Source organism: Leiobunum rupestre, chromosome 7 (genome assembly GCF_980474605.1).
Source record: "Leiobunum rupestre chromosome 7, qqLeiRupe1.1.hap1, whole genome shotgun sequence".
NCBI lineage: Eukaryota > Metazoa > Arthropoda > Arachnida > Opiliones > Sclerosomatidae > Leiobunum > Leiobunum rupestre.
This window is the reverse complement of record NC_143390.1, coordinates 6,492,091-6,507,762: the sequence shown is the minus strand read 5'-3', so window position 1 is coordinate 6,507,762 and position 15,672 is coordinate 6,492,091. Positions and strand designations below refer to the sequence as shown.

The window sequence follows — 15,672 nt, the reverse complement described above, 5'->3', positions numbered from 1 at the left end:
AACGTAGCCGGTGACGAAAAGTACGGGCCTATAAAATGGTAATCGGAAGAGAGATCTCTCCAAATAAATTGTGGGATATACTGAGTGGGCTTTGGAGAGTTGGCAGACTGCGGTTCAAAAACATCATTTAAATCATTAAATTTTTCCCTGGGCATGGCGTAACCGATAAACTCATTAGACTTGGAGTTCCAGATAATTTTGTCAATGACTTTTGTTTCATCAAATATCATAACACCTTTTCCGAGAGGTTTTCTTTCACCTTTTCGTTGTTTCTCCATTTGGTATTCTTGGTATTTCAATTCTTCTCGAGCTATGTATCTCTGATCAATTCCTGGTTCAGTTGAAAATTTCTTGGCTCGTTTTTTAAGGGTATTTCTCACAGGGAAGCTGTAGTATGTCAAATCCCCTTAAAGCGTTATACGCTGCCGGACTTCTACAATGGACTGCTAAAGCTATACGCAGTGTAACGGCACTCCATCTGTTGGTTTTTTCTCCTTTAACACAAGTGATTTGATCGTGGTGAAAGTCCATTTTGTCCTTAAGCTGTTTTAGTTGAGAATCTCTTTGCCAGGCTTGACGTAACAGTTCCCTTTTCCGTTTGTCAAAATGTGGGTCGTGAAATATGTCCTTTAATTCTTCCTGGCAATTTTCATTAATGTATTTAGTAATTGTTTCCATTTCTTGGCACTGTTGTCCGTCTAAATGAATTTCTCTTGATTTAAGTTTATCTTCTAGATTCCTTATCTTTTTATTTAGAGTTTGTTTTGCTTGTCTTAATCTTGACAGACGTACATTTCTACTGGCCGGTGATAACTTTTGTATACTGAAGCGGCTTGTAACCCACTGTCTTTTAAATTTCCTAGTCGGAGTTTCGTTTAATTTCCTCTTTCTTGATTTTGTCAAACAGTTCGTAGCATATTTGCAATTACCACACTGCTTGACCAATCGGTTAGTGGGTTTTGAGTTTTTATAGTAAATAGTGCAATTTTTAGATTTAAATCTTTCAAATGGGTATTTCAAGTGGGTAATATAAGGAGGCATGTCATTATGAATATTGGCAAAGTTAGGTTTAAGTCCCGAACAAAAAACATAGTTATCAGAATTGAAAGGGGAAATCAACTCTAAAAGCGTAAGCAATATTTCTTTATCAAACTCCCCTTTTGAGTTAATAATTTTGAAGTATTCAACCGTTTTGAATATGACAGATAAATGACATTCTCCTGTGCTGGTTATTGACAAAGAAATAGGATCGTGAATTCCTCCAAGCAGCCCTTTTCCATTATGTCTGGTCACTAACACAAATGGTATTCCTCCGAACAGTTCAGAAACCTTAAAAGTAAAATCAAATTTATTTAATAACAGTAAACATTTGTTATATACTTTAATTTATAGCAATACAATAGAACAAACCTCTAATCGAAGGTGAGGAGATGCATTTTTATCAAAAACATTCTCAACCGTTGAAAGTAATTCATTTGCATGAACTGGTTTCGTGATTTCAGTTTGAGTTACTTTATTTTCAGATTTTTTCTTGTTAATAAATGGGATTATGTGTGCAATAGTAGTCTCACGTAAGCAACATTGTGTTGCAACATTGTTTTTAGTCGGTAAATAAAGTTTTTCAGGATTGTTGGGCAAGAGATAACACTGGGTGTAAACATTAACATCGCTGCATACAGTTTGAGACGCTTTAGTTTTTGTCGATACAGATTTGGGATTTGGAATGTTTATTTTTGTACTAGTAGTATTACCTCCTTCTCGGCAAAGGCCTGAATTTCCGACTTCAGTGGACTGCGTTTTTACGTTAGAAAAACTTGAAACTTCGCCGATATTACATTGCGTTTCTTTATTTTTCTTTCGCAATAACGATACGAAATTCATTTTCTTTATTCTTTAAAATAAAAAATATATCATATCCAACGAAACTGCTGCGGGAAACATCCTACACTTGTCCTGCGTACCTTAACCGACCGAGCAGACAACCGGATATAATTTTTCCCCACTTTTTCGCATTTACGACACGAGATGGCGCCATCCACTCTACTCCGTCCTCTTGGGAGAATTTGATCGGAGCATTACGGCAATGGGGGATTCTAACTTATAGGGAGCTTTATTATAAACTTATGCTAATGGTCATAGCCGTGGAATCTGTTAAAGCTCGTCACAAGGTCAATATTTAGCTTCTGTCCTGGATATCAGACCAACAATAGACCAAAAAACGCTACTGCACTACCCAGTTTGCCCAATTTGTACTACTTCTTTATCTCAAAATATGACTGGCAAATCCTTCTATAATGCAAAGTCTTTTACTAGTTCCTGCCTGTTGTCTGCTTGGTTATCTTCGATCTGAGTAGCGACGTGCTTCATTTTTTGAGACAATTGACATCTGCGTATCCTTTTATGGCTGCTTAACTTACCGAAGTTGCAAACAACAGTTCAGAAATCGAAAATATCGAAAATTAATATAGTAATGGACGCGCTATAAAGTTGTTCGGGTATAAAACGAGACTGACGCCGCTGCAGCGTTAGCTGCTTTTTTGTGAATTTCTCGAGATTTTTTCGTGAAGTAATTTACACGACCAGGTTAAACTATAATTCAAGACTACTGATAAACGTAATCTTCAATGTTTGAAAAACTTAGGGTTCTCCCTTCTAAGTTTTCCAAATTATTGGAATGACCTCTGAAATATTTGATTAGGCCCGACCCCACCTCTGACATTTTTGGTGGGGCTCGGGCAGGGTTAGCAAGTTTTAAACAAAATGTTTAAAAAAAGTGTTTAAAACACGGTAAAAATATTTTAAACAAACACCAATTTTTTTAAACGTTTTAAACTATGTGTTTTAAACATGTTTTTTATAAGGTAAATTTTCACTGTTTTTTGTAAGATTTTGGTTATTCAATATGAGGGAAAAGGTAGAAAAAACCATTCCAAGGCTCTAAGAAAGGTAAATTGTATTGATAACGGCTAGTTTGATTTTAAGATTATCTGAAAAGAGCGACTGAAAAGGCTCGATATGATTTCATAAATTTCCTACTCTGATAAAAATAGTGGTTTAAAATGGGTTTAAAATTGGTTTACATTTTTTTGAAAACTACAAATGGTTTACTTGTAAATGTTTAATAGTTTGAAAATGGTTTCGTAATATATTAGACCATTTACTTATTTATTCCATATAATCGAGTGATCTTTTATATTCTCAATATAGAACGTTTATAAACCATTATTTTAATGGTTGATTTTCAAACTAGCAAAGTACTTATCATTACCAAAAGTGGGGTGAAAAATATGATATGTCCAATTTTTCAGTTTTATAGAGATTTATCATGTTTTATGTAAAGACAGGCAAATTGAATAACTTTGGCTAAAGACGAGTTAAGATTTACTATAATAAGTTTAATTTGTTATAGTTCTATTTGCTAATAGTTGTTATTTAATTAAAGTAATTTAAAAAAAAAACAACTTTATCATAAAATATTACAATAAATGTAAGATAAAATATTTTAAAAACGTTTAGATGTTATCTTCATCATCAACAATATAATACATCAAAAAAATGACACATCTGAGCTCCATTTATTAGTCGAAACTTAATTCAAAATAAGCATTTAACCATGGCGCCACCTGTCGTGTATTGGAAAAACTAAATAGTCGTGGGAAAACGAATGGTAGCCAATAAAAATGGAAAAAGCTAAGTAACAATAAACAAGTCAGAGCGCTCTGCGGACGTCAGAGCAACTTCCAGAGTGTTCCAAATTAAAAGAAAATGGGACTTTCTTATCGAGTCTCTCATTTATTCGCTCTGAAAGTTACTGTGACGTCAGCAGATATAACCGCTCCAATCGAGAGCGCTCTCAGTCTGGGGGCAAATTTAATAATGGCTTCCAAATTGTGCCACCTCTGGTTTTTAAACTGATCTAAAAGTAGTTTTGGCCGAGAACTAAAATTTTTTTACACATGAGTAATTTCCTATAGAATGGTGTATCATGGTGGTCATTTTAATAGTATTGGGCTATTCGCCTTAAACCTAAAGCTGTAGGGCATTTTATTTACTATTTAACCTTACGGAGCATATCCTGATAATACCACTTGCGGCTTTTATACTTCAAAAAGGTTAATTTAAACTATATTCAAACAAGATATCACGGACATGTGTTTAGTACATCTTCCATATGGAAGTTAATTTTAAAACAAAGGAAATTGCACTTCTTCTATGGAATTTGGCTTTCGACAAATTGTTTTGAAATTAAAACATGTTGTTAAGCTTGATCAAAGAACCAAAATTGTTCATTGCCATTTTTCCCTAGCTCTTATAGTTTGTCCAGTATCAGCGGTCTAAAGTAGACAAAACTTAGTCTAGTCTATTTGTTAAAGGAAGTTACGGCCCATCGGTCGCTAGTCCGGGCTCATTATCAATAGAGTTTTTTGGATTCTTCCCAATATTCGTGGTGCACTGGTGCTTTCTTCCCAAAAGTGAGCGTCGGATTTGGCGTCGTTCTGATCGCGCGATGAACGAACTCAGTAAATAAATAGTTAAATATTGAGTTTTTACTATCGTGTGACCGTGACTTTAGACGACTGTGTGACTAAAATGGATAAATCAGTGTTTGATCTGTTGTGGTGTGACTGTTTATTTCCTATCAGCGAGTGTTCAACGAAACGGTTAATCACATATATTCTGATTTCTTATGTTATGTTTTATTGTATTATTTCTCATAGAATTTTGAACTATAATTAATTCCACGTACGATAATTCAACGAATAATAAGTGGCGAGAAAAGAAATAATGAATAATGAAGTAGTGGTGTAAATATTTTGGCAAGAAAACTCTATTGATAGTGAACTCGGACTAGCGACACGAAAGTTACATCTTGTAAAAAATAGACAATACTAAGTTTTATCCACTTTTGACCGCTGATACTGGACAAACTATAGGAGCTAGGGAAAAATAGAAATGGACAATTTTGCTCCTTTTATCAAGCTTAACAACATGTTTCAATTTGAAAAAAAAAACATGTTGAAAGTCAAATCTCATAGAAGATGTGCGTTTTTTATAATCACCCCATACACATTAACTTAAAGGGGCTCCAAAGTTCGGTGGCAAAATGTGTGTAAAGCGGTGTAAAGTCAGTAAAGTGCGAAATTTACGGTTGATTCTGCCCGCCTCTGCCAAGGCCGAGTGAGGGGTTGGGGGGAAGGAAAAGCATGCTCAAAACCTGTTTTGGGGGGATGAAATTTCTGCGGTAGAGCGCTTGCTCGTTGGTTGCCTGTACGATAATGGCGGCGTAAAGTAAACGTTTCTAAAAAGAGTGCGTAAGATTTCATAAACCTTCTTTCTTGTAAGACGTTGCCGAAAGAACTTTTTATTTGCACTTCAATTAATCCATTAGGTTCATTTTCTACGTGTTCAGAATTTACGTATATTTTATTTTAAATTTTCGAACAAAATGAGCTATTGCCCCAAATGGACGGTATGGTTATTTTTATAACCTCATATCTTCGGGAAAATTTTTACTTTTTTCATTGTTCATTATCGACAGTCGTCTACAACTTTCTCATTGGAATGTTTTGTCTAGCAGCTTCCCACCAAAAAAAAATCTAAATCATGGAAAATGTACAAAATATTTCTGAAAATTGGGAATCAAATCGTTCCCATATACTAGACATAATACCCTAAAATTTCGTAACTCTAAGTCATGTAGTTTTTGAGAAAAATGTCCAGTCAGAACAAAAAAGACCCGGGCCTGTATATTCGAATGTTTTTGACGTATTTCGGGTAATGATAATATTACGCACAATTATTGCGTAATCGGAGTTTTTTGAAGAGGAAATTGGTCCAGCATTTGCCACTTTCCTCGTTAAAAACAATTACTGCCAATCTCAAGTAATGGCTATAAAAACGGGCGAAAATACCTTTATGTTTCAAAGTATAAAATAACTAAAAACCAATGAATTGGGAATAATACTGCTAAAATTACAATTACGATTTCGGTTGCCATGGTTACGCGGGACCTGTTCGGATAAGACAGTACGAAATTCATCTTTATAATTAGGTGGCAGCGCCATCTATAATTTGTAAAGTTATATGGCTTAAAATAAATAATTATTAGGTAACTCACCGTAACTTGAGTTAAAAAGGATCATGTTGACAGAATAAAATTATTTTTAAACCACTTCAAAGGTTTGTTTGTTACGAGTAATCATACATTTCAATTTCACACCAGATTCACGAAAAAAATCAATTGTAATATAGTTGCCACCACTAGAGACAGATGCCGCCACGGTTGAACGATAAAGTTGATAAAGTCAGCCAGATTTAGTTGTACCTCTATTTATTCCCAACTCAATGCTAAAAACCCAAACGATGAGATTATTTAAAATAATTTTTTGTTCTGATTCAATCGGAGCCTTTGGAGATCGAAATTGGCGCTTGTCAGTGTTCGCCTCATGCCAAAACTGCCATTGCTTAAATTCCAATTTTCTTTGTGGACATCCAGATCACCAATGACTACCCTTACGAAAATAGGAGTCTATTTAAGGATGGAACTAGGTTAACTAAGAATCAAGTCTTTGAGTAGACCGTGATAAACAAACATGTTCGTAACATCAACATATATTATATGTAAGACTAAACCAAACCTCACGCGTGTAAAATATTTGCTGACTAAATATAACTCACAGAGGTCATCTTAATATTTTAAATATGTCTTTAGTCCGACGTTGCATTTAAGTTTATATTCAGTACGAAATAAGTTTCAAAATTAACTAAAATGAAATGATAATATTGATGCAAATTTCCATATTATCGAAGATTTGAAGAAGTCTTGAACAAGATTTAAAATTAAATTCTTAATTGTTCGTCGATACTTGCAAGCTAAAAAATCCTTAAAAAGGCTTAGAACTTTTAAAAAAAACTTTTGTTGAACAAAAAACTAATTTTTTTTGTAAATTTATTACCGCGGTATTAAATAAATAAGTAATAATAATTTTGCCAAGGAAACGTGACTTTTATTCTTGAGAGCGTTCCAATTTCTGGTCAAAAACATTTTCGATTGCCATGGCAAATCGAATGGGAAGCGCAACGTCTCCTTTTTGGGAAATTTCATATCTTCTATAGGTTTAAATTACACCCGACTTTGAACAAACTCGGAAATAAACACCTCGGGTACTTTCCTTGTAAGTTTGGTGTAAAAACAATTAACTTAGCTACACATTGTTCGTATTAATTTCAATTAAATCATTTTAAGTAAATTCATGGAACCGGTAAACTCTTTCCTTTTCATTAATAAGGCATTTTAAAACACGAGTTTTGCCTGTCTGGGTGAATATTGATAATTTTCCATAATTAATAAATCAATCGATTATCAATCAACCAATCAATCAATCAATTGATCAATCACTCAGTCAGTCAATAAATAAATAATTGAAAACAAACGAAAATAAAACGTGGATTTATTGCTTAAAATCAACCGTAGAAATAATTAATGAAAAAGACGTTAAGTGAATATTTATATTTAATATTACACGTGTAAACTAGTGAATGTTTTCTTAAATATTAACCTTGAAAACGGTGAATAAAAAACCAGAAAACGTTACTTCAACGACCAAACGAAATATTTCCCAATATTAACGTAGTCTTTGCTTTCTGGGTTTTAAAAAGACGATGAAGCTTCGCAGTAATAGAAGCCAAATAGCCGACACCCAGAAGCAAGAAAATCAAAGCGAAGGATTTCATAGAAAATTTTACGGTTGATGTTTCATTTTCAAAGTTGTAAAGTCGTAGACAAGCCTGCGTGCTTCGATCGTAATTGAGCAATTGGTATTTCATCAAACCACTTTCCCAAAAGTGAAGTGTTCTACATAAATGAAATTAAACATATGCGTTGGTTAGATTGCTCCAAAGAAATTTAAATAATATGATATAGGTCATTGTTAAGGTTAACGACACTTATACATATAAAATAGTAAAAAAGGAAATTAATTTATTATAAATGTATTGTACACAAAGTGGAATTTCCATTTTTACTTATAGGTCATTTCGTCATGCAAATACCGTTCTCTTAAAACGGGAAATAAGGTTTGAATAAACTTATTTATAAGATGGGAAACTGAAGAAAATGGCTTACCTTGTGATAAATTTAGTTTTAATTTTATCTTCGAGATTCTTTCTCATGAATATCGCGTAATATTGGCTAAAAACGGGAGATTTACTCAAAAACAAATTCTGTTTGTTGAAGTCACACTGATCCAAAAACGACATCGCCAGCGTCAGTAGCTCCGGTGCCGAAATGAAGCCAACGGGTTTCCGCTGGGCGTTGAGGATAAAAGGTACGATCTCATCCGCGCCCGTGTATCGAAATATTTGCTTCTTGAGGAAGCCAGTTTCCACATCTGGCCCGTACACATCCTAAAACACGGAATGAACGATTTATTTTTAGGCAATCAACTTAAGGAATCATTCGTCCCTTACGAAAATGAATTAGATCTTATTCCAAAATTATTCTGCGCTATTTGAACGTCAACTATTCCGATATTATCAAAATTAATTGATCTTATTAGAATTGAATTCAAAGTGAATTTGTGTTGATTCCAGTTGAATACAAATTTGACCTTGATTAGATGAAGTCGTTTTCGTAAGGGACCCACGCGTCCCATCTTAATTTCATCAAAAATGCGTTACGTTTCAGCATTTCAGTTTATAGATCGAAAATTGCTTAATTGAACAGAAAACACTCTTTAAACGCGAAATTACACCCGTGTTCGTTTCCGCGACATATAGGTAGTGATTTAAACTGGTCCGAGTCAACAATGAGGATAAAAGGAGCTGCGATTTTATAATGTTTCTTATTTTGTATATTTACTTTTATAAATTCCATTTGAAGCGAGTTCGTTTGTACCAGAAACAAAAGCTTCGAACTTTTTCCCAAGTCGGCCAGTGTCTGCATGATGAACGGCGTGTCCCTAAAGGAGAGACGAGATAAAAGCAAACCCGTGTATGACCACGATACCACCAACAGTGACCAAATCAAGGAGACTTCGTAGATATTTCTGGAAAATGTAGCGTTTTCGCAACCATCTAAAAATTAAAATCCCCATTCGTAAAATTACATTCAGAACCACATTTGAAGAAACAAGTGCTCCAAACCTAATATTTCTGTTTTCGGTTCTTTTTATCATATTACAAGACGATGGATCAAATTGCAATACAAAGTTAAACACGAACGTGTTCCAATCTAAACTCAATTTCAATCTAAATTTTGATTCAAAATTTGTTATAAGTAATCCAATATTAATGTACGAAAATCAACCTTATTCCGGTTTGATAGAAATTATTTAACCCGAAGGGAATTGGATTTAAAATGTTTCTGTTTTGATTTTCGTAAGGCCAATGTATTTGATCTTGTTATATCTGGTTTGTTGAACTTAAGTTGAAATCTGATTTGAAAAAAGCTAGTACGATAGATTTAGGTTCATTCAATTGTTCCGTCAGTAAGATTTTAGAAATTGAAAATTTTTCTTTGCGGTATAATAATAATCAGCTAGGCTAATACCCAATTCACCACCTTAATCCTGAGTCATAAAGCGACTTTTAAAGCCATTAATTCAGGTGGCCGGGTTACAAGGCGTAGGAGGTTGGTGTCACACCATAATAGTTTAAGTTTTTTTAGCTTATTAGATATAAAATAAAATATTTTTGAAATATTTTGTCAAATTTGCGGGGTATTACTTCTTATATACTTCATGGAAATTCCTTTATTTAAGGCAGGTCTGGGAAGAATTACATTTTTATCTAGGAAACAGACTGAAACTGTTCCCAGGTAACAACTGGTTTAACTGAAACAGTTCCCAGGTCACTATACTACGGGATTAACAAGAATTTAAAGAAATACAAAGGAACTTTGCTGCTTTCTAAAATTTTATTGAAGATCTTTTAATTTTATATTGTTACTAATAATTTTATTACATTTTGGAAAAATGGAAACTTCAAAGTTCTGCATCCGACCGAGGCTGATTTTCTCGCTAGCTTAGGCGAGCTCATAGCTGATTCCGAATATCCTCTCGATGTCCGGCTTGACCAGTCACTTTGTATTGACCATTTTTCACTCTCCTTCTGCCACTGGAAAGTTTTTTGGCGGTGATGTGGCCCGATTCCCCAGTGCTTCTGTTTCCCGCACTTATAGTTCGATTGGCAGGGCCCCGGAGGATAGGAAATTACTAAACTTCCAACGACCTCCAAAGAGGCTTTTTCTGCGAATTAATGGCTTCCAAAGTAGCTTGATGACTTAAGCCTAAGGTGGTGCCTTGGGTATAAGCCTAGCTGTTTATTATTATTATTTATATTTTTCACATGATTCAAACAGCCGTTAAAAATAAAAATATCTTCAACGGAAAATATGAAATGGTATAACTACAATAAGATTTACAGACTAATTTAAAACTTAAACTATACTATGAACTGAAATTTAGACACAATTAATATTAATATAAAAGAGGTAAATGCTAATTAACATTTTACATTTTTAACACTTCCTATCATTTTAAAATCGTTTTGTCTCTAACATTCTAGAGTAAAAGTTTAAGTTTGAATCATATAAAATTTGATTGAAGCTTAAATATTCGAATAAAATACATAGCATCGCTTTACTAATTAACTAAATGCTACCCTACAAAATAACTCGGCTTCAAAGTCAATTATGAAAACATGTTGGACGATAAAGGTGTTATATTTGATGCAATTAATATGAGCGAAATTCAACTTTAGTCTGATTTGCTGCAAATTACTTGATTTGAACTAAATGTGTCTAAACTGCAGATGAATCCGAAATTGGAATAACATGTTACGTTTTGTTAGTAAAAGTATCGGTTTAAATTTAGGTCTCTTCCAGGGTCGGATTAACACTATTGGGGGTCTTGTGTAGAGTAGAATTTGTGGTTTGAAAAAATAATAAAAAAATTAAAGAAACTTTTTTTGAAGACGGGGAGCCCAAACCTCACCGGCCGCTGTGCAATGGCACACTTGGCACATGTGATTATTCGGCCCTGTAGACTCTTAACGCCAAAGTTTCCGGTAAAGAAGGTAATCACGTACGTGTACCTAAATTCGCTTCGCCAAAAATTATGAAATAGGCTGATTTGAGTATGACCGTTTTACAGAGCTAACGACACCAAGTGTAATTATTAAAATCAACCAAGTGTTCAAAGAATTTTGAAATGGTATTAAAAGTAATGTTAAGAACATTTCAATTATTATTGCCACTTTGCAACGGCGCCTAAAATGAAGAGCGACCAAATCGTACCTCTAATGGCTTCCCTCTAAACAGCTTGCGAGGGTCATTGTTTCTTATATTTAAAATAACGATTTTGAAAAGTGACGGAAAAGCCTTCAAACATTCCTTTATTGGAAAAACCCAAAAATGCTGGGAAAATAAACGGTTTTTCCAGCGCTGTCGTTCCTTCACCCCTTGTCCCCTTACCAATTGTTAAACAATGTCTGAAACGATCCATTTATTCCTAATACATACGTAGATGATCTTACTAAGATGTGGGTGTCGTAGAGAAAAGACTAAGATTATCGCATTAATGACGCTCTCCAATGGTCCCGAGAAGAGCCGACGAGGAGTCTATCTTTCTATGACTTTATCGGTGCTCTGCAACCACAGCTAGATCGAGTTGTCATTGACAATTCTAGTGTTAATTGGAGAGCCACTCTGCCCGTACACGTGGTTTCCTTTCCGCTACGACCGACTCGGACCGAGTGCCAATGCCTTGTGCCAGAGCGTAAAGTCCTGGCTCGGCGACAGGTTGATGCCGCGAAGGGTTAGGCAAATCTATATCCATGTGTGTATATGCATAAATTCGTGATACAATTTAATCGTTGGAGTTTGTTTTGATATAAAAGGTGATATCGCTTTTCTTTTGGCCCTCGAAGTTAAACTCTAACGAAGATATAGAATTCTATATCCAAGCAACTAAGGCTACGCTCACACCTAAATGGTAAAAAACGGCTAGAATCGGTTTAAGCAAGTATATTGATTTCTTTAAATTTGTTTACTGTTTTAGCTAATTGTTCCTTTTCATTATGAACAATTCCACCTATTCGCCTATTTCATCACTCTTTAAAACGATTAAGCCAGGTTCACAAAACTCTTTCCTAACGTTCGGGATCGATTTCAAGGCAAAGTTTGAACGCAACTTAAGACAACGTTTTTCAGTCGGTGCGTAGATAAAACCTATTTATTTTTCTGATCCCCGGGAGCAACCAGTAGGATAACGTTTGTCGTATTTGAGAAACTGACCTGCGTTACGTTGTACAAGATATCCGAAGATGGCAAAACCTTCGTCCAAAACATTTTTAAAGAAAGAGTTATGATGACGAGTTAAACGCAGAGCTATGGCCCATAACACTGGAGTGCATATGATTGTTACGAGGATGCAAAACCACACCTAGAAATTTCAATTATATAAATGTTATTACATCTAAGACTTTCAAATCCGTAGCTATATTGCAAATAAATAATAATAAACAAAAATACATTTATTGATTGATTATGTCCGAAATTTGAACTAGGGTTCCTTTGATATTTACGAAGCGGACGTTTGTGTTAAGCCAATGATGCCATACAGGGGTTTTATCTATTTTTGATAATATTTAACAATTTAAGAATTAATTTATTTTATTGTTTAACTTTATATTACTTTGCCTAAAAAGGAAGATATTAGTGTGCCAGCGTACTTTACGGTATTTCAATTTTTTGATATTATATGAGTGAAAATTCGAAGAATATTGAGAGGTGTGGGATCCGAGATGCCGCGAAGGTCACTCGTAATTGGGAGTCTAAGCCCCACTTTTACCGCCATCCAAGGCTAGGCAGAAGGGTTTGCAATGCTTTCTCGGCCCCATGGCCGAAATATTCCCAAATAGCGGGCAGTTTTTTGATAAGTTACTTAGATCCAAATTGTTAGCGGAGTAGACAAGGTGTTGCACTTCTTGCGCTGAAAATTGCTGTAAGCGAATGTTACAAGTTTTTGTTAAAGTGTTAAGTTAATTCTTAATTAGGGCCCTGCGAATCAGCTGTATTCGAGAAATTCGAATATAGAATCGAATATCGAATCGAATTGAGAATTAAATTCGAATCATATATTAAACAGTTTCGTAAAATATGTATACGAATCGAATATTCGCAGAGTTAATAAATTTCCATCGAACCGAATATAGAGCCGTATCGAACTTCTAATAATATTGAATCGAATCGAATATTTTCCGGAAATTCTTTCGGAATGATTCGAATCACCGAATCAGATTCGATAAGGGCCCTACGAATATTCGATTTGAGATTTAAAACCGAATATTTTCCGGCAAATGCAATTCGATTCGCAATTCAAAAAGTTGCAAAGAAGATTCGAAATAATATCGAATCGAATCCGTATGGTTAGAAATTCTCGAACCTCGAAAATCAAATCAAATTTAACTCGAAAAATTCGTACGAAGCGAATGCTTGATTCGAAAACCCGAATCGAGTCGTCTCTTTTTGTTATTTCCTTTTACAGTTTGAAATGTTGGCATTTTATTGGTTATGGAATTAACTTATTAAGTAAACTAAGATACAGGCGCGGACCAGATCAGTGGCGTAACTAAGGACCAACATACCCTGCGACGGCCCATTGCAAACTAGGGGGACCTTTCATTTTTAGTATTCCGAACAGGGTCGTGCAGAGGGGGGGGGGGGCAAAATGCCCGAGTCCCGGGGCCCATTGAAGAATTTCAAGGGGGTGGGGTGGTAATCACAACGATTTGAAACGCTTTGAAGGCTTTGGAAAAATTTTAAGGGCTCAAGGGGGAGGAAATCATGAGAAGTTAAGAAAAATTTCCAGGGCTCGAGGGGGGGGGGGTGCGCAAATGAAGGTACTATTATTTTTATTAAGGGCTCTTTTTACGTCTTTAATATCCTGTGGGGGGGGGGGGGGGCAAAATTCTTCGTTTCGCCACTGCTGCAGATCAACTTTTGGGGACATCGTATTGTTTTTTTATTGAAAAAAAGTTAAAAATAAAAACCTGGAATAGTGCTTGGTAAATATAATTTGTTTTGGAGCCGCGCCTGCAAAGGTAAAGATTTTTTAATTATTCAAGATAAGCTGCGAATAAGAAAACCACGATAAATTTATTACAGTGCAATAATACATTGAAAATAGTCTGTACAAATCAATTTGTTTAAGATTTCATAAATATTGCAAAACTGTCTGTAACGGTTTTAATCAATTTAAACTTTAAATCGACCGATTTGAAAGATTTCAAAGCCACGTGAACACGTCTTTATTGATAGAGAAAGTTAATTCTAAGATTCTAAAAGCAAGTCACGGTTCTTTCGAGCCCAAATAAGGGTTTCTATATTGTAGTTGGATAACGAATGGCGATGATCAGTGACTACTTGAGATCCTACAGAGTTTACCCTTTCTGGCGCGCAATTAGTGGCTTGTATAGACAGTAAATCGCGAGCGACTTCCGCCAAAAGAGGGTAAACGGAACATTTGTTTCTCCAGTAATTGAGTGGATCGCCTCGTCTATCCAATACAACTTCTTTGGAGTTATTTTCAATCTCGTTGTGTATTTGTTTTGAACGAGGAATCTTCAGAGATGAACTTGCGTGTTGATTTCTACGAATTTTATTGAATAGAACGTCTAGTATGTTTCGTTCTTGATCTTCATGTTCACCAGAATCGCTGTTTGACTTATCCTGGCCTGGCGTCTTAGTTGGTTGGCAAATATCATTGGATTCGTTGTGGTTCCCTAATAGGTCGGTCAAGTACTGTTCTATTTTTAAGGTTTGCGAGTCGGTAAGTAAACGGTTTTTGAATCGTGGATCAACAAACGTTGCTGCCAATAGATGTTCCAGTGTCAGATCAAATCGATCGTTCAATTGTTTTAAGAGTTCGTCTCTGAAGGCTTTCACTCTATTCGCTGGCGTAGTACTGACCTCATCTTTCAGAGTTGAAATAAGTGGAACAATTAGGCTGGCCGTGACGGATGTGTTGGCACTGAAAATTGAAGTGGCTTCCTCTGTTACTTTTAGAATTGGCAACGACGATTCCAAAGTTTCCTTCAGTTGCGTTGTTAATGCCGCCGGGGGACTCTTGGCACAACGTCTCTTCTCCACGCATTCGACAAGTGCCAGAGACAATTCTACCTCGTTCGTCTTTAACCAAAGTAGCAGATAGTACTACTATTGAATCTCGTGACGACGTCAAGGGGTGGTGACGATTCAGGCAAACCGCTATCAAGTTGATGTTTGCTTAATGACTTGGCTCCTACCGTGGAGGAATGAAAGAAAGCGCCAATTGCGTGCGCGTGTTTTATCAAATTCTTCAACACTTTTTGAACCTCCAACGCGCCGTTTATAGCGAGCTGCAGCTTGTGCGCGGCGCAACCTTGCCATTTCAATCCTAAAAGCCTGGCAGTGGCGGGCATCGTATTAGTAGTATCAGTGGTAGCGAAAAACACTTGAGATAAATTTATATTATAATAATCAAATTAGTTTCTAATAATATCTTCCGTAGCCGCCGAGGTATGGTTCGCGTCCCGTATTTCCAAATTCGTCACTGATATGCATTTGGAAGACAAGATCCAATCCTTACCGCTGATGTAGTGCCCGGTGATAACTAAATAGTTACTTCCGTT

At 35.5% G+C, this 15,672-nt stretch overlaps 1 protein-coding gene across 1 annotated transcript; it reads right to left on the bottom strand.

Moving 5' to 3' along the window:
• Nucleotides 1-14,332: 14,332 nt before the first annotated feature.
• On the bottom strand, nt 14,333-15,462 carry LOC149934199 (E3 SUMO-protein ligase ZBED1-like). Its single transcript, XM_090153399.1, has 2 exons — nt 15,307-15,462; nt 14,333-15,190 (listed from the first exon to the last, which is right to left on the bottom strand). Exons 1-2 carry the CDS (start codon nt 15,460-15,462, stop codon nt 14,333-14,335), a joined length of 1,014 nt encoding a protein of 337 aa, XP_090009525.1.
• Nucleotides 15,463-15,672: the final 210 nt, after the last annotated feature.

What these genes read in the sequence shown, in the direction of transcription:
- LOC149934199 (XM_090153399.1), bottom strand. Translation starts at nt 15,462, where the DNA reads ATGCCCGCCACTGCCAGGCTTTTAGGATTGAAATGGCAAGGTTGCGCC. An exon ending in CTTTCTTTCATTCCTCCACG is followed by an intron (nt 15,191 to 15,306) that starts GTAGGAGCCAAG and finishes CTTTGGTTAAAG; the next exon opens with ACGAACGAGGTAGAATTGTC.